Genomic DNA, 27,471 nt, shown 5'->3' on the forward strand with positions numbered 1-27,471 from the left:
TTTAATTCCTCACATCCCTGACCCCCTACTTGGGAGACCCCAGTGCCCGGCATACACTGTGCAATTAACAAATGTCAGCTGGCTGAATGAGTGCCTTTGGGAAGTGGGTGGTTGTTTACTGAGCATTTACTATGGGATCTCCTCAAATCAAACCTATGAGAAAAGTATTGTTTTCAAGTAGGTTCAGGAAGGTTAAGTAACTTGTCCAAGGTCTCACATCTAGGACTGTGTGTGTGTGTGTGTGTGTGTGTGTGTGTGTGTGTGTGTGTGTGTGTGGTGGAGGGAAAGGGGTGTACAAGAGATTTGAAAGGCTCATGGCATCATTTTTTGTCCTTGCTCTTTTTTGCAACTTCATCAAATCTATGAATTTATGAATTTGCAGAAGCTGATGGGACTGTCCCTGAAAGCTGATGGGACAGTCCCTGAAAGCTGATGGGACAGCTGAGTGGGCTGTCCCTGAAAGTTGGAGGCAATGAAAACAAGGTTGGGGGCTTTCTAAGTGGGTGCTTGAGGTAGTACATCTCCTGTAAAAACAGAACTTGAACTTACGTACACACAGTAGGGAAGAAGACAGAAGAGTAGAGGGACAGGAAGGCCCCAAGATCTTTTGCAGACATTTATAACAGCCCCTTCCCTGAGATCCAGGGAGAAAGAAAGGCACAAAAGAGAACAAAGCCAGGTTATCTGTTAAAAATTATTTAATAGAAAGTCCAATGTCAAAATGTAACAATAAACAAAAATACACATGTATAAATATGTATATATATAATTAGACCTGTATACTTTCTCAGACCCTTTTCAAATGAAACAGAATCATCATCATATCTTGGTGGTCAAATCAAAAATAATATTCAAGCGACGTGGACCCACTGGTGCTGTGGGGAATAATAGTACTACTGAAGAACTTTGAGGGTTCAAAGGATTCCAATCATGAGCGAGCTGGGGATATTGCCAAATGTCCTTTTCTGGAGACCCAGAGAGGGAATATGAGCAACCCCATGGCTCTGTACAGCGTACCTGATCTTTTCTTAGCACCTACAGCCACTACTGCCTAGGGAGTCCGCTCTCCTGTCGGATGGGGTTTTGAATTGTTTAAGTTTATGCTATTTGAGAGTTTGCTTGCCCTGTCTCCCAGATTACAATCTCCTGGGGATTTTGCTTTAAGACCTTCCTATTCTTCAGGCCACGCGCCAGCACAGTAGTTTGGGATGGATGCCATCAAGGTGTGAGGATTTGCTCTTGAAATGGTGGTTGATGTCCAAAGTGGCTGTGCACACATAGGGGGCACCCAAACCCTCAGGGCTTCAGAGTGAAAATACCAGAACCTCTGTCTATAATATTTTGTATCTTACTCTTTAAAAATTTTTATGTTGTGCGCTTTAAAAGATGTGCCTAATGTTTTAGTACAGAAGTATATGAATATATACTTTAAATTAATAAACATACGGGGGGGATGCATCTCACAAGGTTTTTGCTGACAGGCACGTGTGGTCCAAACAGATGGGCACCCATGGCTTTACAGAATTCACGTGCATGTGGAGGGCTGGGCAGGCTTCCCTGCGGGGCTCCCACGCCCACCTGAGGAAGCCGCTGCAGGTGCTCAGAAGAGCAATGCCTCAAGGTTATCTCCCAGACCTGAATGAGAGCTGATGTCTCCTGATCCTGCCGCTAGATTTTCCTTGAATGTAACGCCTTATCCTAAATAAAACACGGATGCCCTTGGGAAGCGCAAATACACAGCCGCTGACACCTGGCAGGGACGCATTTTGATCTCTTCCTGGTGATGGAGAGGGAACTGGACCAGGGCAGACAATGGGGAGAGGGTGCCCTAAGGCAAACCTGGCCGTATTCCATGACCACACCCCGACCAAGGGGACCTTCCAGGACCTTCATTTTAAAGTAGGTGTATTTGAGGCCAAATATTCTGTCAGTTTCCAGCATCGTGATTACTACAGGCCGAATTCTAATGAAAACGTCTAGGCTGGTGGGATAGTCGCGTGGGAACCACAAGACACAGAATCAGAAATTGCTCACTAAGGAGTCAGAGGAATATCTGGCAAAAGAGTAGGTGTTTGAGCGACAATCTTTCCAAGGGTCCAGATGGCTAGTGAATATGCCAGGCTGCACCCAGGAGGGCAGGTGCGGAGGTCTTGCAAAATAGGTGAGCCAATAGGTGAGCCCCAAGCCGTCCTCAGGGCCCTCTGGGGTCAGGAGACCTGAGCCCCTCAGCTAGGAAAACTGCCTTCAGCCCCCAGTGCCTCCAACTTCTCAAGGAAATTATGTTACCTATTGTGGCCTTTTCTTGAGTTTCTAGCAACCATGCTGCCTCACAGCTGGTATTTTGATTCATCTAATTCTTTTTCTTCTCCTTATAAAGTTTCTAATTATTTGTCTGGGGGCAAAGGGAAGAGAAACCCCATGCTCTGAGCCCTGAATAGGTTCTTTGGCACCGCGAGCTGTCTGCACAGAGAGACTCTGTCTGCTGTCTCTGAGCCTTCCCTGCGTCACTCCCAAAGAGCGCGGGGCTCCAGGGGCCTCCCCGTCCCCACGAGGCTCACGGCAGCTGTCTAGGCTTGCGGGTATTTTCCATGTGCACACAACCATGTGTGCTTTTTTGTTTTCGTTTTTTAATTCCCCTTTCTTTGGCAGGACACAGGTGCACACTGCGGACACAGCAGAGGCTCGGCCACCAGGTACGACCCAACCCGGGGAAAGGCTGTCCAAGGGAGGCTGCCCTTTGGTAGAATGAATGAAGACCTCACATCCCGAGTTGGGAAGCCCTAGGCGGCTTCCCGTGTATTTATCTTAGGGTGCACCCTCATCCCGGGGTCTAGGCTGGCCTGTTCCCTAGAGGTATTTTTAGGCTTGCTGGTTCTACAGCCAGGTCAGGATGACCCAGAGCTGTCCCCTGTATGTCTCTAAATCCAGCCCAGGTTAAAGCTCTTGAAATCAAACAGCTCTGGGGGAGAGGACAAAGAGCTGGGGCAGGGGTGGAGGATACACAGGAGTAAATCATCTCAGCAAGAAACTGTGTACCTCCACAGCACGGAGGGAACGTCTGGTCCTGACGGGGGTCACACTTACCTCTCTGGGTGGCCTCGGCAGTGGGCTTCAGAGGGGGCAGAGCATCACCTACAGCTCTCTTTATGCCCCCTGGGCTGGGTCACTGATTGCCCTGGCCACATCCCTCTCTTCTCCCTCCTCAACTCCTAACGCCAGCTGCTTCTCTGCACACAGGCCCTGACAACCCACACTGTCCCTCCTTTGGCTGAGTCCCATGCTGTCCCCTCAGCCTGGAAGGCCCCTTGCAATGCTCTCCCTCAGGCCTCTGACAACCTTGAGCTTTGATGTCCCCTCTTTTAGGAAGCCCCCGATTTCCAAAGCTGGGCGGCTGCCCCTCTGAGAGCCTCCCGCGGCACCCAGTAATTCCCTGCAGTGCACTTCCCACACTGTCTGCCCCACTAACGGTGGGCTCCTTGAGGGCGGGAGCTGGGCTTGGGTCAACCGTGTATTGCTGGGGATTAGCTCAGTGCCTGGAGTATATACTAGGTGCTCCATATAATCTGTTGAATGAGTGAGTCCCCGACACTGGAAGAGGCAATGCTAAAAATGTTACCTCTGGGCCAACCTAGACGAAGGGGCCCCAACCCCAGCCGCTGGTGTCCCAGTGGAGCTGCTGAAGTGCTACAGTCAGGGACATACTGGCTGTGTGGGAGAGTGTGTGAGAAATGCTGGGGTATATGGCGAGACCTGGCACGTGTCCTGAGGGATGGGTCCTATATGTGCCTGGGGTTGGGAAAGGCTGCCAGAGTCCAGGTTAAAACCCAGGTGAGTGAAAGATGCTAGTGGCAGGCATCCTGGCACAGAGAGGGCACAAGACCAGACGACCAGCAGACCTTCATCCTCCTATTCGAGTCTAATTCAAACTTTCGTGAGAGTGATCACCAGGTTTTCCTAGTTTGGTATTATTATAATTACACTAATGCTTTCCTAGGCATTATCTTAGAGATTACAATACGGCAAAATGCAGCTCTTCCTTGAAGTACTTCAATGATAAAGTAGTTATATACTTTTTCTCCATGTATCTTTCTGTGGGGTGTGTGTGTGTTAGGAAATTGATCCAAATTTAGAGTCCTATAAGGCAGCTGCCTTGTTCTGCTCTAGGAAAATAGATACAGAAAAGCTGGCTTGCAATCTACTGCGAAACTTCCCTTGCTCACTTGACTGTCAAGAGAGAACAGTCCCTGAAGATCTGGACTGAAATGCCAGAAACCAGGGGCTGTTCTATCACTTCTGGGTCTAAGCCCAGGGGTCTCCGAGGTTCTAGAGTTATTCTCAACCCTAGGGACCCTAAGGCAGTTCTGGCTGAGTTCACGGTGTTCTTTTTACTGCCTCTAAGTCTTAGCCAATCAGATGCAACGCCTTGGGCTAAAAACAACCCCTGGAAAGGAAAGAAGGGAGAATTCAGAGTAGAGAGGGAAGACAGTATTAGAATAGGGCCTTTGGTTTAGGGGTGAGTCTTGGTGAATTAAAGCAATTTCTCTGGCTTCGAAGAGATAAGAGCCATTTCCTACATCATCTTGAAGGAATTTGACAGCTACCATGTTAGAAAGAGGCAGGAATCTTGGCAACGGTTTTCATAAGAAAACTGGACATAGCACCCCCTTGACACAGGAAATTCTTTTGATTCTTTCAAGCTAAGTAAGTGAGGGCGGAGGTGGGTCCCCTCTAGGCAGCACCTTTAACAGTTGCCATGGAGACATGAGTCATCTTCTTTAGAGGTTGTGCCTTTAGAAGCAAAGAGAGAAACTGGGGAATTCTTGGGCTCTTCTGACCTTGGAACAAATTAGTTAAATGCCTATCCAAGTCACTACCTGACTATCTAAAACATTTAAGGTCTTGAAAGAGATTCACATCTAGTTTCAATGCTTAAACTAGCCTGGAAAATACAGAGGCCCCAGTCCAAAGATCAAAAAGAGATGTCAAACCCTAGCTCACAAGAAAGGATTTCAAGTTAATGGTCCAGGCATTGTCTTTCCTCCACCTTTGGAGATCAGATTCTCCTAAACTTCTCTGGAGGTTAAGGCTTTTCACCTTAAAAAGATGCATCCTGGGATGAAACAAGCCTTGGGACCCAGGAAAGAAATCAGAGTACTCAAAAGCCTGTTCTGGTCACATCTGATACCTAACTGCAGATACCAGCCTCCTTTTCCACGTGCGGAAAGGATTCCAAGGAAAGAGATATGCGCCTAAAATCCCAAAGCCGTTCCCTTCTGGGCACTAACACCCTGCTAGCCTCTCCTGGTTTGTGTGTAGCTTATCAGATATAGGAAGGCCAAGTAAAACACTCCCCATGAGGAAACCAAGCTGGTGGTGAGCCAAGGAGAGATTCTGGAAAAGGGAGATGCCCCCAAAGGGTTGTTTTCACAGTGTCGCGTTGCAAAGGGCATAGTAGTAATAAAAAAAATTAGGAAAACACTTGAGTGACATCTTTCCTTCTTTCAACATGGCCATTTATGTTGGATATATGAATTCTACACTTAAGATACACAACTTAGAACACGGGGGTAATAAATACACTTCCCAGGACTATTGTGACAAGACAATTATAAAAATGCCTAGCACAGTATCTGACACAGAGTGAGTTTAAAAAATAAATGTTCGTTCCTTTTCCTCTTTCCCCAAGATTAGATTAGATCCCAGATAAGGTACAAGAGTCTTCTGAAAAGCATGGCATAGCTAGTGAGCGAGTCCTAAGGTCTGTCACAAAAGTAAATCTGTTTACCCACAATCCTCATTTTCTTCCACAGCTTTCGACCCTCTTCCAGAGACATACAAAAAGGTGACTGAAGTCAAGGGCATTTTTTTCCCCCTTGGAAAAACATGTCCATTCATTGGTTAAAGGCAATTCATACACCTTATCCATGAAATTCCAAAGGTCTACGGCAGGGACATATTTGCAGGGTGGAAGCCAACTGCCTCACCCGGCTTTATACAAGCGCCGGGAGTGGAGGTGGGGAGGTTCAGTAATCCACCCATGACATTGAGAAGCCATGTTCCTGCTTCGAGCCACCCTTTCATTATGCCCTTAAATATATAGTCCCTGTCCCCAACCAGGGCTTATTCTTCTACTAGGGTTTTAAGCAAAACTTAGCAAAAAGTTTAATTTCTGAGACGTACAAAGAAATAAAGCTCTGAGCATGTCTTCCGGGGGAAAAGCATGCAGGGCAGATTTTATGTAAAACTATAGAGTGCAATCTGATACCTTTTTTTTTATGAGGGAGTTGGGAGGAGGAAGGAGAGAGCCTTAGATACCAATTGTTTTGCCTTTCATAAAAAATACATCAGAGTCCCGGAGTCCAAGATTCAGAGTCAGTATTTTCCTAGATTAAGAATTTGATAATTTTTCTTCCTATGATACTGACAAGACCAATAGACATGGAAACGCTCTTTTAAATTCTTGCCCAGTGTCTAAGCAGGACTTGTAATCAATATGCCAACGGGCCTCATAGGCTGCTGAGGTAAACTGCATAAGAGGTATAACCTCTGTTCTTAGCAGGCTTATGGGGAGAGTGTGGCCCTAAGAGAAAATAAGTCTCAACGAGACTGTGAGGGAGACAAAGTTATAACTCAAACTGGGACCGAAAGGGGGGGCGTCATCATCCCTGGACCCGCTCCCGGGGGCTGTCAGGTTGCAGCTATGGCCGCTTCTGACCCTGGGTGAGCCCCTGACACGGAGGTGCAGGAGGCTGGCACCAGCACGGAGGACTAAGGAGCCAAGGCTCCTCAATCAGGGCATCAAAGCTCCGTCTCAGACCCTGGGCACTGCAGACGGGGAGAGACCTGTCTCCCAGCAGGCTGGTGGGTGGCCGCTGCTATGTCTGAGGGCCGACCTAGTTTTCTGTCTCCAGACTTTGTACCTTCTTTGTCCTAAATAGACCGTAACACCACCCTACGCTCCAGCCTGGGGCTAGGAGGCACCGTGAGGTAAAAGCCTCTTTCAGGCTTCTCTGCCAGTAACAAACACGCATTCAATTATGACAGCAGTACTCCGTGATCCTGAATCTCTGCCAACCAAAAGAAAGCTACGCACATACTGCTGAACTTGTACAATTCTACAACTCAGAGCCCATAAGGCGTGTGTAATCTAGCTGTAAATCTTGCCTACAGTCTGCCCCACCCACTGGCCACTAAAGCAGCTGGATTTTGAATCGCACCGGGCACACAGCCATTGCCCTTCTCTGTCCTAAATGCTTCTCGGTCCGTTGCTCATTCTTTTTCTATACCTCCATCCGCCAGACCATTTCCCTCCCTCCTTCCTTCATCTCCCTGAGTCCTCAGAGATGACAGCCAGCAGAAGCACCAGCTTCTGGATTATTCTTTCACTGTATCTGAGACAACGGGCTTCATGTTCAGATACACAGGGGGAAAAAAAAGGCAAATGTTTTTGCATTAGACCTTTTCAGAAGGCATAAAAAAATAAAGTACAAACACAGATCCCTTGACAATTTTATGATTAAATCCAACAAATGGAAAACAGACAGTTTTGAGCGTTGCTAACATAGTCAAGTATTTCACGCCAACTGGCTCCGTCACCCCATTTCTCAGATCTGTTTCTACATGTACCGAATGTGTCTGCAGATGACATCACTTTTGCCCATCAAAGAGGTACCCCGTGTTAAACCCGGGAGACAGAACTCCAGGTGAAAAGCCACTGGCTCACGGGCACAACACTTCAGGTTTCACGAAACCCCCAAAAATCAGATTCCCCAGAGACACGTGGTTCTGTGGACAAGTGTATCATGTCAAAATGTTAAACGTGACCGTCAGAAAAATGATGTGAGCCTGTTTCATCTCCACGTGGAAGGTGGTGATTTTCTGGGAAGACACTATCTGAGACACCAAATAGAGGAGCGAAATGGAAGACATTTAGTGTTTGCTTCATCCTTGCTGGATAAGAACAAGGAATCTCGGGAAAAGGTCACCCTCGGAACAGTGAACAAGTCACTGGCGCACAAGTTTAAGGTGGGGCTTGGCAGTTCGTTTACAGTTGGGGAAAACTATTTTAGTCACTTGGCCAAAAACCATAGAAAAGGAGGGGACATAAAACCCTAGGCGACTCGAACTCTCCCTGCGTTTTTTCTGCTCGAAGCTGGATAAAAAGCCTGAAATTTTGGCTGCGTCTCTATTTATGTAACAACCACAGCTGCTCCCCCAAATAGCTGCTGCTGCCGGCTGAAAGAAGGAAGGGCTTTTGTTGCCAACGTTTGAGTCCATTTTCTCTAGTGCCTGACTGAGTTTCCTTCCTCTCACTTTCGGCGTGTGCCGGGTCTAAAAGGAGATAAGGAATCTCCCCCTGAACACGTTACTGGTGCCACCAGCTCCGTGGATGGATTTTCAGGTCAAGGCTCATTTTCACAGCAAGAACACACTAAGCTTCTTATTCTGTTCTGTGGCAGGTGATCTCTCAACTACCCAGAGCGTTATTAACTACCCACCTTCGGAGGGTGGCAGTGTGGCTGACGCTGAGGCCTTTCGCGTCCACAACCCTGCAAACAGAGAAACACACAGTGCTTTTGCTGTGTTTCTTTTTGTGGGCCAAACCCACACCTGGACTGCTGGCGTGGCACTGAATAGGGTGCCCTCCCGTGAAAGTAACAAAGAGAACCCTCGTCAAAGCTATCGAACGTGTTAAAAAAATACAAAGGTTATTTTCTCCTTTTGATTGCTATTTACTTGTGACAACATTTGTTAAAAATATTATTTCTGTCTTTGAGAAGAGACCATTCTCTTCATAGAATATGGAAAAATAAACTCTACCAAACCCACAGTTCATGTTCCCCACGACTGCCCGGGGCTTTGGCTTTCGCATCTCCGAATATCATCACCAGTGTCCATGTACTAAGTTTTCTAGTCGGCAAACGCTTTTCACCACACCATCCAGTGCTGCAAGTAAGGGAAAGGAAGTGGCAAGGCCCACGTGCCATTTTGAAGGGAAGTAGGGTGGCTTATTTGCTAACAGGATGAAAGCTAACAGGGTGGTTTCAGGCCCTCCTAAAAAGCCGTGGGACGTCCCCTCGCCTCCTCTGACCACTGTCAGCACTGCGAATGCTTGGTGGGTTATAAATGGGACGGTAGGGAGCCACTAAGGAGTCATTGCTAAGGAGGGCTCGTCTTCCGCACCCAGGATCATCATAAAACACTGAGCTGGATGAATGGGAGAAGACAAGGAAACATAAAAACAGTAAAATGTTTATTTTCTTAGAAAAAAAAGTAGGCAAGAGGGATTCAAAATGATTGTGATCACACTTCCGTCTGCATCGGAGCAAAACTGACGCTGCAAGCTTGATCTTTGATTAAGAGACCCAGGAAATGAAACCACCTGCCGTTCGCTCCTATGTCACTTCCAGGAGTCATGTCACAACATGCTTTTAATCGACAACAGCGTCTCTACTTCTTCTTCACAGAGAAACAAGGCTTTTGCCATAGCAACCGTCCCCTCTCCAAAGCGCGACACTGCCAGTGAGAAGCAAGGCTTTGGACTGCTCAGGGGAAGGCAGGGAAGGAGGAGAGAGGGAAGGAGGCGCTTGTCTTAGAAGCGGAACCGGTCTAGGACAGAAGTTGGATATCTGAGTTCACCACTACCTTATCTTATAGAAAATAGGTTGGAGAGCATCTGTAAAACCAACAGTATCTTTAAGGTGAAATTGCAGAATTTTGCTGCAGACCTGGACACTGAGAGAAGTGAAAAGTTGCAACAAGTTTTAACTAGCAGCAACAAAGAAAGTTCGATAACAGTTTTTTTTTTGTTTGTTTTTAGCAATATTCCTTTGCAAGTTCATTAAGAAACATTGTAATTTAATGGGGCATACGATATGGAACGATCTTCTTTTGCTATAGTGCTGTTCGCTGAAGAGAACCGACCTTTGCAAAGATTTCAACGTGGGGTGTAACCTATTTACACAGTAGTAGCTCCCAGTTTGAGTGGTAGAATTGGTGCTATGTGATATCTTCTTCTTCCGAACAGTAATCTCGACCCTTGAGAGGAAAAGAAAAGAATAAGATGTGACTGAGAATCCAAAGCAAGGCTTGAGATAGTTACTTGCAATCGGTTTTCTCTCAGTATATGTCTCCCTGCAACAGGAGCCAGGCTCCGTCATTGACTACTGAGCACCAGGAAGGTTAAGTCATAAATACGTGCTGGCTGATTTATAAACTGTATATACCTCATAGCATGGAAGTTTTACCAAGCCCCCAATAAGCCCTTATTTTGTATTGGTAAGAACTTATACTAGGCACAGGAAAGACTCAGCCTTTCACCAAGTCATTACCAAATGGATTATCCATTCTGGAGACCAATTTGTCATGAACAGGAGAAACCAAAATGAACAGTGAACCGAGTCCCTTTCTGCTCGGGCTGTTCACACTCCACAGCTATATCTCCAAGCCCAGAACTTATTACACTTCTACAGAGGAGGATGGCATAATCTAGGGATGTCTTAGTTTTTTTTTTTTTGGATGTCTTAGTTTTAATCCACCCTAATGTGGTGGTTTTTTTTTTTTTTGGCCACACTGTGTGGCATGTGGGATCTTAGTTCTCCGACCAGGGATCAAACCCTTGCCCCCCGCAGTGGAAGTGCAGAGTCTTAACCACTGGACCACCAGGGAAGTCCCTTAATCCATTCTAGGTTAAAACAGGGATTAAAAAACAAAGATTCACTGAATATGTATAACATATCTAGGACTATGTTTGGTATGTGTGGGATGCACAAGGAAGGCAAAAATGCTTTTAATGCATCCATCCCCTAACAAAACAGGTTACTTGAGGGCTTAAGAACTATATCCAGCCGTTACTTTTGAACATATTTCATCCTCTCTCCAGCAGGTTATATACTCTATGAAGGCACAGTTAGGCCTGGGATTTAAGCTCCATGTCTGACATCACCGGGCTGTCTTGGTCAAAGCACATGGCTCCTTGGTCTGTAGTCTCTCACAGAGAGCACGGAAACAAGTCCCTGTCCTGCCTGTGTCACAGATAAAGGCTTTGTGTAAAGTCATGTATTCATACTATTTATATCCTTTGACCACTTTCTTTTTTTTTTTTTTAAAGAAAAAAAAAAGAGGAATGTATTGGAAAGATACAAAGGTATCCCAAAGAAGTGAAGGTTCAGTAACCAAGGTTGGAAAGGACAGATGTGGGAACAACATGGACCTTACCTCCTGAGAGTGGCTATTAATGTGCTCTAGTTCCAGTGACTTCCAGTCTCTGTGTCTGTTTGTTGTTTCAAATTTCCTGGAGTGACAATCATACTGGCTCAACTGGACTGAGCCCTCTACTCCTGGATCACACAAGTGTGAACAGGTAACATCCCACGATGCTCAAGTTTGCCGAATGCTCTCTCCATGTTGGGTACTGTGCTTAGCACTTTTCAAGTATTGCTGATTCTGCCACCACAGCCCTATGTCTTATGTACTGTTGTGTCTCCCATTCCTCAGATGAGAAAAACAAAGCCCAGAGAGGCCCAGAAGTTTTCCGAAGTCATAAAGCTTTTACCCGACATCCAATCTTTGGCATGCCATGCACATATCTTTAACTTTCTGACTAGACAGCATAGGTGGTATTTGGAGTTGGTCTCTGCAAACATCCCATGTTAATACCTTAGGGTTTTGCATGAGTGATCAAAGTCCACATCTTCTTTCCAACAGAAGTCAGAGCCATGTCCTGACTGTCTAAAGCGCTTGGCATCTAAGCCTCCCCACGACCTAGACAAGGGCGGGAGAAACATGTGGAGAGTAGGCTTGACCATGGCTATGGGCAGGAGCAAAAACAGCTAGCTCAGCAGCAGTGGAAGGGGAGGGGGCTGACTTCTTTCTTTTTTTTTCTTTCTCGTGATTTTTTTTTTTTTTTTTTTTGCAGTACGCGGGCCTCTCACTGTTGTGGCCTCTCCCGTTGCGGAGCACAGGCTCCGGACGCCCAAGCTCAGCGGCCATGGCTCACGGGCCCAGCTGCTCCGCGGCATGTGGGATCTTCCTGGACCGGGGCACGAACCCATGTCCCCTGCATTGGCAGGCGGACTCCCAACCACTGCGCCACCAGGGAAGCCCCGACTTCTTTCTTTTTAAATACACACTACATGTTTCAATTCTGGGGGGAAAGTTCCTTTAAAAATAAAATTTTCTTTATAACTGGGACTTATTACTAAAAGTATCTAAAACATAAAGAAAATAATAATTTTGCATACAACTACTTCTCAAATGTATGACATGTTTCTTTGTCACAGTATCTGCATATTGGAAGCAGCTCACATTCTCCTAATATTTCAGCATCATTCTAATGCATGACGGTACCACCTGGCTGGGCAGTCATCCTGGCTCTGTGACTCACTAGCTCTGGGATTTTGATCAAGTTACCTCTCTGTGTCTCACTTTCCCCATCTGTACAACGAAGATAACAACAGTACCAACTTCATGTGGTTGCTGAAGATTAAGTGAGTTAATAGTAGTAAAGTGATTAAATCGGGCCTGGCACATAATTTTATACATGTATGTGTGTACACATGTGTACATGTGTGTCTGACAAATAAAAAAGTGCTGCCACACCAAGAAGTCTTCGTGGCCTGCAAAAGCACGAGGGTGGCCCATTCCCGTGCTAACCGGCCCCAGATTGCGTGTTCTCTTTGAATGATTACCAATTAGCAGATTTTGGTTTCTTCTGCTATCACATTGCCAACTCTCACCCCTGCTCCTTGCGGAGTTTTTGAGCCTGGTGTCATCTCCAGGCTTGTTTTACTTGCTGCAAAAAAAAGTCTCCTGGGCAGGGAAGCTGGGTGAGCAATCTTCCTGACAAGAGAAGTGTGTCCCCAATGACACCTCCCTGGTGACAGTGTCCAAGCAGATGGCAGCTGTTGCCTTGGCCCAGACCACCCAGGAGACACTCCCTGAGCCACATGGTGGAGAGCTAGAAAGGAGACCCTCGTGGACCCTGACCGTTGGGAGTTTATTCTCCATTGTGGGCAACAGGACACATCCAAACCTATCAGAAATGTATCAGATGGTGCTCTCCACGTATCCTCAACTCATGGGGCTCAGACAGTAGACCTGCGAGTGGCCTCTGAGCGTCTGGCTGGAGGGAAAGGTGGGCTCATGGAGTTTACGTTAGGAAAGGAGAGGACTTCTCCAGTGTATATGTGGACACACACTGTTGTGAGACACTGGGCAAATCTTCGGGCTTTGGTTTCCTGGGGAGAATCATGGTCTCTGTTTCATAGGGTTGTGATCAGGATTACATGGGAAAAATACCGTTTCTAGCAGGTGGTCAATAAATATTAGCTGCTGCTATTATTACTACTACTGCTATTAAACCCCCTGTTTGTCCAGGCCCTGGCAGGAGAATAAGGACCACCTGCCTTATGGCGGTTGGGTGGGTGAGAACTGTCGTCACAAATGGTACTCTGCCAGGTGTCAGGGAGCCCTTCCTTCCACCTCAGCCTTGCACCCCAGACGGGCCAGAACCCCATGTGCTCAAATAAAGCTTCTATGGCAGACACCTCAATCCCTTCCCTTCTTAAGAAGCCTCAATCAAAGCAAAGGCCTAGGTGGCCAATGTTGGGGTTCAGAGGGCATCTTATCCACAAGGAAGAACTTGGATGCAGTGACAGACAGACACACACACACGTGAACTGGTGCACTCGCTGATAAAGCGGTGTCTCCGACTCTGTAAATGAGTTATAGGGTTAAACAGACCCTCCAGGTTTACTGTCACCATAGGGAAGCGCCCTCTTTTGAGGGACAAATCTCTTGTAAACGCTCTGCGTCAACCCAAACTGCAACTTCCATTTCTCAAGCATTTGCGCCTCTGAAATTATTATAATTACTATGAGAAGGAGAAGGAAAATTGCATCAGCTGCTTTGCAGACACTATTTCATTGGTTACTCACACCAACCCTGCAAAGTAGGTAGGAGTCCTGCGTCCTGTTACTTGTGGGCAAACCTCAGAGAAGCCCAGAACACAGGGCTAATCCTTGCCTCTTTTGTTATGACTGTAGTGAGTTGATAACTGAATTCAAATCAGTTTTATTTTTGTTATTATCACCTGTCAGCAGCTCTGAGAAGCAATTATTTTACGAACAGAAAACTTGGAAATCAAAAACAAGGAGAGTAAGAGCTCCCATGTGGCCAGTGTCATTTTAAGGGGAACCCAAGAAAACGTACTGAAGCAGCCCCATCTCAGCATCACAAGGGCCCCACCTGCACACAGGCTCTACTGGGCCAGATAGGGAGCTTGTTTCTATAATATGACTTCACGTCTCATTGAAATTTTTAAAGAACTATGCTAAAAAGAGAACCTTAAAACCTGCAGCTGTCAGACGGCAGGAAGCGGGAGTGAGCTGGGTTTGGGAGCTACACAGCAATTCTCTTAGTCCAAAGCATGCCCTTTCCCCTTAAAGGGACTACAAAATGGAAGTCTTTGTAAAGACACTGTATGCAGCCAGCATTAGGGACTGTTAGACACAATTCCACCCTTGTGCAAAGGACACACTGAAAGCTACAGACAGCCAGGTCCCCACGAGACCCCACGTGTGGGAAGAATGGAAACGCACGAGGACGCTGACAAGGAAGGGTCGTATGAAGAACCACAGAGGCGTTTTGGTGTAGACTCAGACTCAAAAAATCTCAAGGAGCTTTTTGCCTACCAGTTTCCCTGACCACAGCCCTACTCTGTAGAGTTTCCATGCCCTCTTCCATGTCTGCATTGTTTTCTTGGAAACTGGAAGTTTATGTCAACTCATACATTTCTGAGGTTCTAGGGTCAGGATTTTTTTGTTTGTTGAAATGTCTAGGCTTAGAATTAGCAATATTAAGGTGTAGCAAAGGAAAGGACATTGTCCTAATTCTGCTAGTTTAAAGAGGAACAGATCAAAGAGTGACTTCAAATAAAGGAATTATTCCTCCAAAGTGCCTACAGTACTTCTTCTCCTCAAGCTTACGCAGGCAAATAGTCTAGGGCTGGCTGTCCAGTTTCAGGGGTGAGTTTATCACAGGAGTCTCTAGTACTTCTCTGTAGATGTGTGTGCATCTGGCCTAATACATACACCTCAAGCATGTAAGAGTCAGCTGTGAACTGAGTATTTCCCCAATGGAGTAGACTAGAACAAGATGAAAGTTCCAGAGAGGAAGCAGTGAGCTCCAGTTTCCCCATCTGTAAAATGGGGACAGTAAGACCTAACTTGCAGTGCTGTTGGGAGACTTAGGAGTAATACACATAGGTGTTTGGCAAAGCTTGGCACATGGTACATAATAAATTATAGCTCTTATGATGATATTGAAAAATGAGGTCAACAGATCCAACTGTTAATAAACTGACTATGTGAGAAATTGGGCCACCACTGGATTACTCATCTACATCCAGGCCCTCAAACAAGCTGGCACCTCAGGGCCTGGATGCTTGTCCTTCCTCCAACTTCCTGGCTGGCTCCTCCTGCCTGCAGCCCTCACCCCATCCATCACTTCACATTTTCTAGACCTCTGCTCAAATGTCACCTCACTGTCTTCCCTGAGCTCCTTATATACAATAGCACTTCTTACTCTGTTTCATTTTTATTTATATTACTTATCATTACCTGACATCATTAATGTATTGCTTTATTCCTTTATTGGCTGTCTTCCCCCTTGAATAGATGCATCCAGTGGGCTGAAAGTGTTTTCTGCACTGATGCATCCCTAGGACTTAGACTAGTGCTGGCGACATATTAGATGATCACTAAATATTTGCTGAATAAACGAAAGGAGGAACAGTATCTAGAGAGTTCTGAGATTTTGGAGTTGGAAGGGGACCCAGAGGTCTTCCTCCCCTACCTTGCATCTAATGTAGAACAGACCTCCACTGACCATATTATAGGCAGGGAGCCTTCTCTTTACGACTGGAACATGTCAGATACTTTTCCAGCTACTCATGAAATTGTTCACAGCTGAGCCCAAACCCTGCCTCTCTGTAACTCCCACAGAATGGCACGGTCAGGGCCTTTGTAACCAGAGGCTAGGTCTTCCCAGACTGATAGCATCCTTCGGTCCATTACCTGTGAATAACGAGGTTTCCACCTAGGTCTTACTCCCTTGCATGTGTGTCACTTTTCTCATGTTCTTTTTAAAGTGGAGCCGTCAAAAACATCACCAGTACAGAATAAGATATCCTGGTAATATGGCCTAAGATATGTAAGAATTAAGTATTTGACAAAGAGGGTCACCAGAAATGACAGATTCCAAGAGAAATGATGTGCTAAATCTTAATAATAATACAAAACAGACCATAAAACTGAGCTTCTGTCAAAGCTCTGGAGAAGGAAATAACCCTTAGCCTCAAAGGCATAAAAAAGATCACGTAGAAAATAAAAAGATGAACATATTTCATCATGTAAAAATGAAACTTTGCATACCAAAAGAAAAAGAATAAAACAAAATAAAAAGGCAAACCTCAATGGGAAAAATACCTGCAGCATACAATGTGTAAGTGACAAGTTACATGAGAAGCTCATATCAATAAAAAAAGTTAATGTAAGAGGATTTCAACAAGAGGGAAGGGCACAGAGTGGAAATTCATTTAGAACAAATAAAGTCAGCAAACACACAAATAGAAAAACGGTCTGCTTCAGTAATAAAAAAAATCCAAATGAAGACAATTAGATATTATTTAAAAATAGCGATACCCAATTCTTGGGAGTGTACAATGAAGCGCAGCTCTCATACACTGCTGGCAGCCTGGTAAAGTGGTGGGGCTGCTTTGGAAAGTAATTTGGTAATATGTATTATGAGTCATAAGAATGTTCATACCCTTATTATAGCAATCATAGACATCAATATTAATGATAAACTCCCAAATATATGTTTTTAAAAATATATGCATTTATTCCCTGGGGCTGGAGATGGGAAAGGGGATTGGCTGTATGCTGGCAGGAGGGATCTTACTGATGTGATGAAAATGTTCTAAAACTGGAATGTGGTGATAGTCATGCAGTTTGGTAAATTTACTAAAAATCATTGAATTGTACGTATAAAATAAGTAAATTTTATGGCATGTAAACTATACCTTTATAAAATTCTTAGAAGTGTACAAATATTTTCATTGCAGCATTTTTCTTAGGCATGGAAAAAAACCATCTAATATCCCAAAGAAAAAATGGTTAAAACATATAAAAGACGAACAAAACAACAGGATCGGTCATCCACTGTGTCCGAAACTGGCAGATCCTTCTTGTATATCCTGCATTTCCACATATATTGCTTTCTTCTCTCATACTCCCTCCTCCCCAGACTTCTCTTAGTGGTTACTTAGTCTTACGATCTTGTTCAACATCATAATTTCAAGTGAAAGCTCTAGGGAGAATTGGTCTCTTCCCCTCAGTCATCCTTCCATCCCACCACGTATTAAAAGTAATTTTAGCCAAAATGTTTGCTTCCCTTACTATAGGGGGCAGAACAGAACACGTCTCTTATTCCCCTTTGCCTTTTTTTGTTTTTTTTTTTTGCTGATAAAGCAAAAGACTTTATTGGGAAGGGGCACCCGGGTGGAGAGGAGCAGGGTAAGGGAACCCATGAGAACTGCTCTCTCCTCTTCGTCTTTTTGACACTCAATGGAATCCTTGTGTGGCCCACAGAAGTGTGCTTTAATAAGGCTTATTTCTGCCGGAAGTGTGCCCTGTTATACTCATCATACAGCAGGCTAACTGACAAATGAAGACTTCCCCCTCCTCTCCTGAACCTCTCTGGATGACTGGGAAGCTCCATAGGTTTCTGACCTGTGCATTATTTGAATTCTCCTACCACCTGTCTGCTTCCTTTACATGATTCACCTTCCTCCTCTCTCTTCCTAACTGTGGGCTTAGTGAGTCTGTTTCTTGACTTAGTCGCGCCTCTTTGGTAGCCTTCTACCCTGCACTGTGGGGCAGTCTGGCTTTCTGGGCACCAAAGAACATCTTGATTAATGAAACACAATTATCCCAACAGTATTTGGTACAGACACTTAATGGGCCGTCTTGCTTCTCTGCCCACCTAACGTCTTTTTCCCCAAAACTTTTCCTGCAGGTATCACCAACCAGCGGCAACCTCGGATCTAAGTTTCTATGGGAGCCTGAACATTTAAACTCTGTCGAACCAGGAATACAGGGGCACGAGAGCTGCATTCCACAGCTTGAGCATCTGTGAACCACCAGCCAGAATCCAGAACAAAGATGACGAGGAGGAGGCGGGAAGAGGGTGGAAAAGTGAAATGAAGGACACCCCCCAGGGGCTGCTGTTGAATCCTCCTCCTGTAGGGCTGTGGGCCAGGAGTCAGGCGCCCTCCACTGCTTCCTCGGGGCTGCAAGTGTCAGAGCCTCTTCAGTCAGGGAGTGTTTCAGCAGCATTTTCATTACAGCACAATCACAATTTATAACAAGTTTTGAGGCAATGCCGAAGAAAAGCAAAAATAATTAGCAGTGCTGTTCAAGTCTCCTCCCCTGGCTTATTTCATTAGAAAAATCAATCAAGGCATTAATGGCCAAGCCTGTTTCTAATGAGCTTTATTCTAATTAGACTTGTGCGTTATCATTTCAGTTGGAAAAAGGAATCGTTCGTAATGACCAGTAGGGGTATGACAGCCTCTGACTGTTTTGTTGACCATGTAGAGGAATGATCACCACGGTAACAACCACAGTGACAAGAACCCTAGTATACTGGCCTTTTCCTTTCCAAGAGAGAATGTATTGACTAAACAGCTTTAAAACTCCCATGAAGCGTTTATTATACCCAAATCCTCATTCTACTGATTCTATCCTTCTAAAAAGGATATTTTAGAAGCTTCAAGGGACCTATTTCTCAAGGTCCTGCTTTGCCTGATGTTGGCACTCAGATGACTTCGATGATGCTCCTTTCCCCACGAGGAGGCGAGCAGGAGTGAGGACAGGGAAGAGCAGGGATGGGACTTCCTTGGCGGTCCAGTGGTTAAGACTCTGTGCTTCCAATGTAGAGGGCACAGGTTTGATCCCTGGTCGGGGAACTAAGATCTCACAAGCCACCACATGGCAAGGCCAAAAAAAGAAAAGAAAAAAAAAAAAGCAGGGATACAGAATGCAGGATGCCCATGTCTCTGGGCCATATTGAACCGATGTCCTAGAGCAGGGTTGGTGACTTTCTCTGTGAAGGACCAAAGAGTAAATAATTTAGGCTTTGCATTCTAAAGGGTCTCTGTTGCAACTCAGCTCTAGCTATAAGCATGAAGGCAGCCACAGAGAAAAGTAAAAGAACGAGTATGGCTGTGTTCCAACAAAACTTTATTTGTGGACCCTTAAGTTGGAATTTCACATGATTTTTCCCATGTCAGAAAATATTATTTGGCCTTTTGTTTCCCCCAACCATTTAAACACATAAAAACTATTCTTGTCTGGCAGGCTAGATTTGGCCCATGGGCTGTATTCTGCCCACTTCTGTCACAGAAAATACAATTACCATCTGTAGGTTCAGAGGCTAACTGTCACGGGTTCGGGCCCTCTTCCTAAGAGCTCACACAGCAGAGATAAATTCCACCTTGAGAGACATTTCTCTCAAGATGGGGCCAGGGTTCTTCTCCAAAAGATTGTTTTATAAAATTGTTCTTATAAACCAAAAAACCATCGATCAAAATCAAAATTAAATTAAAACGTTTTCTTACAACCCTGTCTTGCTAATAAATTAGAAAGTTTTCAAGTTTCATTTAAATCTCTGTCCGTATGTATGTCACTTTTATATAGTTTCAATCCTATGATAGACAACAAATTTTTTAATTTTATTTTTTTTACTTGATATTATCTTATAAAAAAATTTCCCTGTTATACCCGATTCCTTATAATGATAAAGAGATACACCATAAAATTTTGCGTAATTCTTTGCAGAAGATTTCCAGGTCATTTGATGGACTTAATTCAAAGAGATGTCTTAAATTAGTCTATTCTCAGGTATAAGAGTTAAGATTTAAATACCACCCCTCACCCCTAAGCCAGGAGAACCCACTTGGTGGACTGGAGCCTCATGGGTCTCCCCTAGGATTCACTTCCTCTAGGACATGAAGCTTCATGGGTCTCCTCTAAGACTCACTTCCTTCAGGACAATGGCTTTAGCAGGCCTGGGATTTCAATCCATATGCCTCTTGACAAAGATGTGCCTTCCAGACAAACTCTTTAGAGCTCTTTGTTCTGAACTAATTGCTTATACCCTAGAATTTATTTTGAACATGGCTGGAGGTTTGGGGAGACTAAGAACACACCTCCTTTCCTTATAGTTTTTAACTGAGAACAGTCAGATGAGAATCAGCGTTCTTGCTGGATTACAGAACCCAGCAGGCTCTCCTTATCCCCTCTCCTCCCACCCCCCTGAGGCCTTCTGGATGGTGACTGACTCACCCAGCCACAGGTGGAGAGAGTAGAGAATGCTGGGTTTGCCCGTCTTAATGCTCCATGGGCTAGCCTACCAGACAGGGGAGAATGTGACAAGTTGGTTCCTTTCCCTCCTGCCTACACCGAGGAGCAACACTGTTTGCTGGACCACAGCGCTCACCTTCCCTTTCCTTCTTCTTTGCTTTCAGAATAGGAAGCACATGCATTTGGCCAGGGAGAGGACTGCAGCTACTGATGGGATGTCCCTGCCCGCAGAAGGCACAGAAGAGTGAACTAGCTAGATACGAGGGAGAAAAGGCCCAGAGAGCAGCGAGGAGTGGGTGTCCTGGGCCCATGGTTGGGGAGAACATGTCCGTTTGGCTTCCTTCCTCTTCCAGGACATGGCTAAGGTGGGCAAGCTGCACCCTAAAAAGAGGAAGAAAAGCAGGGTCCATGGGATTTCATGATGGATCCTGAGGTTTCCATTGGCCTGATGAATCTAATACATTTCCTGGGAATTAACACTTTGGGAGGATAACAACTGGGGGAGGCCCAGAGGACATATGAGAAGCTGGGCAAAGAGAACTAACTGAATTTGTGGGGACTGTTTAGCCTAATAAGTTATGAAGCTCTGATTATATTAAGGCTTGTCACACATTTGATCAACTGGCCAATAAGAACAGCAATGAATAGAGGTTAACTCCATCTGCGGCCATGACTATCAGAGCCCTTGGAAATGGGAGCAGTTTCAAATGAAATTAAAACAGGAGCACTGGGCTTCCCTGGTAGTGCAGTGGTTAAGAATCCGCCTGCCAATGCAGGGGACACGGGTTCGAGCCCTGGTCCAGGAAGATCCCCGTGCTGCGGATCAACTAAGCCCAGGTGCCACAACTACTGAGCCTGCGCTCTAGAGCCCACGAGCCACAACTACTGAAGCCTGCGTGCCACAACTACTGAAGCCTGCGCACCTAGAGCCTGTGCTTCACAACAAGAGAAGCCACCGCAATGAGAAGCCCATGCACCGCAAGGAAGAGTAGCCCCCGCTCACCACAGCTAGAGAAAGCCAGCAACGAAGACCCAATGCAGCCATCAATCAATCAATCAATCAATCAAAACAACAACAACAACAACAACAAAAACCCAGAAGAACTTCAGGTGACTTAGAGCATGGCTTGGTGCCCGTGTATTAGTTCCTCCTGAAGGTTTTCTTCCACCAAACTGTACATATGTGGATGCAGTGGAAGGTGTGAGCAACGCCAGTGACTACTGTGTAATCTGCTTGTTTTCCACCTGACATTTTGTCATACACATATTCCTCTTTTCATAGACTTCTCTGAATTTTGAGAAATTTAAAAGATACAGAAAAGTATAATGAATGTAACAAGCACTGCATTTCAATCACAGGCATAAGAACTAGTAACATTTTATAACATTGCTTCTAGCTGCCACTCTCTCCCTGAAGAAATGAAACTACCATCCCAGTCCCATTCCCCTTCCCCCATCCCCAGGTACAACAATGATCATGGGTTTGGTATGATCATTTTGATACTTTAATAATTGTATAATATTCATAATATACCAAATAAACTATACATCTTATATATGAATGTTTACGTATAAAACAGATATAAATACATGCCATTTATAAATATATCATATCAAAACGTACTATAGTAATGTGTGCACGCACACGTGTATGTATAACTGGTGTTTAATAAATATTTGTTGAATGTCCATCTAAAAACAGTGTATGGTTTTTTAATTTGTATGGTGTCATACAATTCTTTATCATTCTGCTCTATTCCTCTATTCATTTAATAATATGATTTGAGATCTATAATTGTGGAGATATATATGCGCCTGGGTCATTTCTTTTAACTGCTGCATGATACTGTACTGTGGGTCTATAAAGGATTTTATTTATTCATTCCTCTAGCGCTAGGTGCTTAAACTGCTTCCAGGTTTTAAAAATTTTTTTTGCGACTGAGCACAGTATGTATGCTTCAGTGAACTTTATTGCACACATGTAAGAGAATTTCAAGGATATAGACTCATAACTTTAATTGATGGTTTTTATTGGTTAGCATTAATAGTACTTCCTTATATATGCTGGCTACAGATCCTTTTCATGTTTTAAGTATTGCAAATATATTCCAAACTTAGTTTACTAGAAGCTCTGCGTTTGGGAATTATGAGACTTATTAATAAGATAGATACTGACCCATGATACTCACCTGACTCTCTGTGTCTATTTTAAATTTGTTAAGAACCCAGAAGGGAGGCAGAATATGATTAAACATCTCCAAACCTCCAACAACCAATTTCGATAATATGAGCTTAAAGTATTTGGTACTCCTCTTTTGACTCTATTTAGAAAAATGGGATTAAAATGAGGGCAATCTAGAAGTGTCTACCCCAAGAATGCTTTCTCTAGGAATTCTCCACAGAATTTCAAAGAGAGGAATAAGTATCCCACAAATAACAAGATATATCAGAATAAACATTTCAAGAAATGTACAAAACATAATATGTTTTATAATTCCTTCCCAATTGATATAAAGGGGCATGCCTCATTCTTTGCTACAGAGGGTTCTGTTTAGTGGGAGTTTGGAAAGTTGCGGGTAAATCAGATAAGATACTCTCTGAAGTTCCTCCCAACTGAAAACTTTATGCTGCTAGATTAGAAGCTCCCTAAAGGCAAGGACCCAATTTCCTAATTCCTCATGGTGCAGCTCCATGGCCCTGGCTCATTTCTGCGTCCAGAGAACACATTCCAGATAAGCTTGTTAAATGAATCAAAGAAGTTAGTCTTACTGCTTTAATGATCTTGTTAGGGATCCCCTTTCCTAACTTTTTGTTGTTGTTATAAACATTTTAAGACTAGTATTAATGAATATTTGCAAAAGCAGGTTTTAAGCAACCCACAAGAATTAAAAAAGAATGAACCCTCCAAACAGCAAAAATACAGATAGGGATTCAGCTGTACCCGGGCCACTGACTCATGGACTCATTCTGTCATCAGCTCAAAAGCTGGTACAGGTTATTTAATGGCTCTATAAATGTTCACACGAATCTAATTCCTTAACATGTTTATACCACACAGGAGGGAGGTGGGCCAGTACACCGGAAAATATCCTGTTCTAATTCTCTGTCTACAAGGAGACATCTATACCACAGGAAGGCACTTGCTCAAGCAAGGTTCAATCTGATAAGTTCTGCATGTTCAGTTTCAGTCACCACCTCCCCCAAATCCTTCCTCTACAAATGGCCTTTATGATGTGGATACAGGCAACTTCAACCAAAATAAAAGCTACCAATCACAGAGCACATACAACATCAAACACTCTGCTATAGACTCTACATGAATTTTCTTTAATTTCCCGGACAAGTTAGTATTACTATCCAAATTTTTTGGTGAGGAAACTGAGGATCAGAAAGGTTAAACAATTAGCCTGAGGTCACACAGCTACTACTGGAGTGGGTCTTCGGATTTGCCTGGGGTTTGAAGCACAGGCTCCTTCACTTGCTCCGTGCTGCCTCTTTTCTTGACTTTTCTCAGTTCTGTTTCTTGGCACTGTACCTACTACATACCTGCCATGGGGCTCCTAACTGTTAAGAGCCCCTCCTATCACGCTGAGCCCTCTGCTACAGGAGTCTGCCCCATCACACCTCCTTCCTTCGTGTGCTTCTGCTTCTGCTAAGCCCAGTGGTCTTATTTGCCCTATTCCCTCATTCAACAAGTTTATTAAGCCTCTGTTCTGTCCCAGGCCCTGTGCTAGGTTCTAGGCAAACAAAGAGACCCAACTTTTATCCTTAGGGAACCGTCTATGTAATGCTTCGAGTTCTTTTAGAGATTCTTAAATAATAAATTAGCAGTGACAGAGGCTGGTACCCTCTGTCCCCAAGGGCCCTCTGTAGGGCTAAAACAATGCCCCTGGATGCTAAGCGTGAAGAGTGGAAAGGCCATGGGGAGGAGAGGAAACAGATAGCCCAGGAAGAGGAAGGGAAGGAGAAACCGAATGGGAACAAGACAAAAAAACGACACAAGCCAGCATCACTGTCTCTCTGCTCTGAGTGGTACCTTGGGCCACCTTCTTTTGCCCAAGTACTACACCCATGGCAAAATGACACCATTCACCGATTGTGCCCCAGGTTGCTGTTGAGTTCAGAGCACTGTCGGCCTCACTGCATTCACAAAAATGGCATGGTTTTTATTTGTATTCATGAACCTGGACTCTTCTCCTTTGCTACTCCCTGAGGCACCAGGCTGATAGAACCTCAAGAATTCTCTGAAAATCAAGCCCTCCAGAAAAAAGAAAGTGAGCAGAGACTGGGTGTGTTGCATTCTTCTAGGTTTGCTGCCTCCTTTATTTTCCTTGGCTGCATGACCCATGACTAGTCGCTACATGGAATGCTGGGGAACGCTAGGATCCTCAAAGTCCACAGTGTGCACGCACTTCGCCAGTGGCTCCTGCACCAATGTTATCACAGTAACTATTAAGAAGCTATGCGGTAGGGAGAGAAACAAAACAGGGCTGAGTCACAGCCTTACCCTTGTAATTACAGCTTTACTTTGACCAGCGAATGAGGAAAGGTACGTACAGGAGAGAGAGCAGGCAAGGCAGGGGGATGGAGGGGAAGGAGACACAAGGCAGGGTTTGGTTATTAGCAAAATTAAGGCCCTGCTGTGTTTCCCATGGAGCAAGGAGCTGTTTAATGGAATAACGGCAGCCCAGCGCAGTTCCAAAACACACGTGTCAGCAAGAGCATCTCTCTGCCAGTGCTGAAGGCCCTGGTTGTTACGGAAATTGACAAGCTAGTGGGAGGGACATGCTATGACTTCCTCTGTACACATGGAGCAGGCCGGGTGACACTCTTCAGGATCTGATACAACAGTCCCATGTTTCTCATCACTAGTGGCACTGAGGAGACCTTGAAACGCACCACCAGAAAGTAAAACCTATCATCAACTGCAGGTGCCAAATATTATATTCGATTCTATAGCAGCTCTGCAGTTAAACAGTCTACTTCAGGAAGAGTTTATATATAGAACCAAAAATCACGGCTCATAATTACACACAAGTCACTCTCTTTACCAGATGAAAAGCAAACACCTTCGGATCTCTGACACACTGATTCATAGCGTAGTTCAGACTGATCTGACATAATATTAAGAAAAGGAGCCCTTGAAATAAATTTATAAATGCAGACTTACCATGTTTCTCACCAACTAGGTTAGTTCTGGGGCCAAGGAAATCAGGCCACTTCAGGAACCCAAACATTTTCTAAGTGTAAATGATTTTTCAACAGATGTAAAGGTCTATAGATAAACATATTAAAATCAGCTGATTTTAAATCCATCCGCTGCTCTTTCTAAGACATTTCCTCAAAAGGTCACATTGAATAATTCCAGTCAGCAGAGGCGGAGTCTCAAAATCGTACAGGAACATGCGAGTCATGGTGGCACGCTGATAGCTCACCCTCGGGGGGTGAAGTACTATGAGCTATTCTCAAAGAGGAGAAGGGAGCGATGAAAGGAAGGAGAATGGGTTTTCTTGGAGTTATCTGTGCTTACTTTCCTAATTTTCTTTACAGTCAGAGATACATATGGATAAGATCAGACCCTGACGAGACTCGTGGGTGCTCATGGGTATAGCTGGGCCCTGGATCTGAGCAAAGCCCATAAGTGAAATGCACGGGTTCTTTGCCTGGGGCCCGAGGACAGGCTCCAGACAGTTAAAAAACTCTAAAATTTTACTTAAGAATTTTGTGTATATGATATCATGTGCATTTTTATAGGGAGAGTCTTTCTAACTTTTACAACATTCCAAAAAAATGCCCATGACCCAACAGAGCTTAAGATGCTTTTCACGAGGAAAACTAACCAGATGCAACTGGCATTGCACTGAGACATTCTTTAACATTCAGGGCTCTCTCTGAGAGAGCAAAAGACTTCTCAGTTGTCAGCTGTTCTTACATCTTCCTAAAGCAAAATATAAATCCCTGCGTTTGCCTGGGAAAGACAGTATTAATGCAGATACTTAAAAAATGTATTTACTTTTTCTGCTTCTTACAAGTACACAAATATACCGCAGAAAGCACATCTTAAAATCTGATGTGATCTGTCTTTGGTATGATATTCAGAAACTCCTCCACAGGGCCAAGTTTTAATCATCTAGATCTCTTCTTTCTCCTCTAAATACAGTGAAAGATGAGAGTTTAAAATCATTATCTTGCTCTGCAGTAAACTGTCATTTTCTTTAAGCTGTAAAATTAGGCAAATGTCACCACTTCACATAAAGTTCAGGAGCCTGTGAATTGTCAGGGACAACAACTATAGATTGTAATGGAATAATGGTTAGGTAACCAAGTGAAAAAGAATGAGGTAAAGATAAATGAGGTGCTCCCATTGTTTCACAGCATTGTTTTACTCTCCAAAAGGAAAAGCAAAAGTAGATCAGAGCTTACAATGCTCTTTTGAACTCTCACTGCTCTCCTGACAAAAATCTCTCTCGTGGTCATCTCCAGATGCAGCTCAGTGTCCTGGCTTTCTTCACGCCAGTATAGTGAAATGGTGTCAAGTGTCCAAGGATGTCCCAACTGCCTGGTTCACGGACCTCAAGTTTCAGCACTTGACCCCTGAAACACCTACGTTCAATACAGGAGGACCTGACTCACGGTGATAATGGTGTGAGGGGTGATGGAAGAAGGACGCCTCCATTGGTAAAATAATTACCTTTTCAAAGAAATCTGCATTTAAAACTGAGCTCCTCAAGTCAAGGGACTCTTTCCTACTTATTCTGTATCCCTTAGTTCCTATCTGTTTTTCTATCCTGAGTCACAGCATAATGCCTGGCATGCTAAATAATTAAACGATGCTAAATAATTTAGCATCAAAAGCGCTAAATACTTTGTTAATGCATTTTTGCTACTTGCTTTTCTTTGACACCAGTAACTTCTTAGAAAACTGCTTGCCCAGCTGTGGTGCAAAAGTACACTGCAGCTCGGCACCATGATCATTTTTGATTAGAGTAGTCCACATTAAGTTTCACTGTAAGTATTAAACCACCTAGCAGTCCACGTTTCCTTA

General features: G+C 44.4%; 1 protein-coding gene across 3 annotated transcripts in view; it reads right to left on the reverse strand.

The window, feature by feature from the left end:
- Positions 1–9,236: 9,236 nt before the first annotated feature.
- Positions 9,237–27,471, reverse strand: part of C2H1orf21 (chromosome 2 C1orf21 homolog) — a 224,304-nt gene continuing 206,069 nt past the window's right edge. For 2 of the 3 annotated variants that reach the window (XR_009537220.1, XR_009537221.1), the window contains exons 6-7: positions 25,597–25,701; positions 9,237–10,038 (exon numbers count right to left, since the gene is read on the reverse strand). Coding sequence is in view for 1 of the 3 variants with exons in the window: in XM_060131782.1 (XP_059987765.1) it covers positions 10,000–10,038 (39 nt within the window). In the remaining 2 variants the exon portion in view is untranslated. The remainder of the gene's footprint in view (positions 10,039–25,596; positions 25,702–27,471) is intronic. The other variant, XM_060131782.1, reaches the window with a different exon arrangement.

This window comes from Lagenorhynchus albirostris, chromosome 2 (genome assembly GCF_949774975.1).
Source record: "Lagenorhynchus albirostris chromosome 2, mLagAlb1.1, whole genome shotgun sequence".
Taxonomy (NCBI): Eukaryota; Metazoa; Chordata; class Mammalia; order Artiodactyla; family Delphinidae; genus Lagenorhynchus; species Lagenorhynchus albirostris.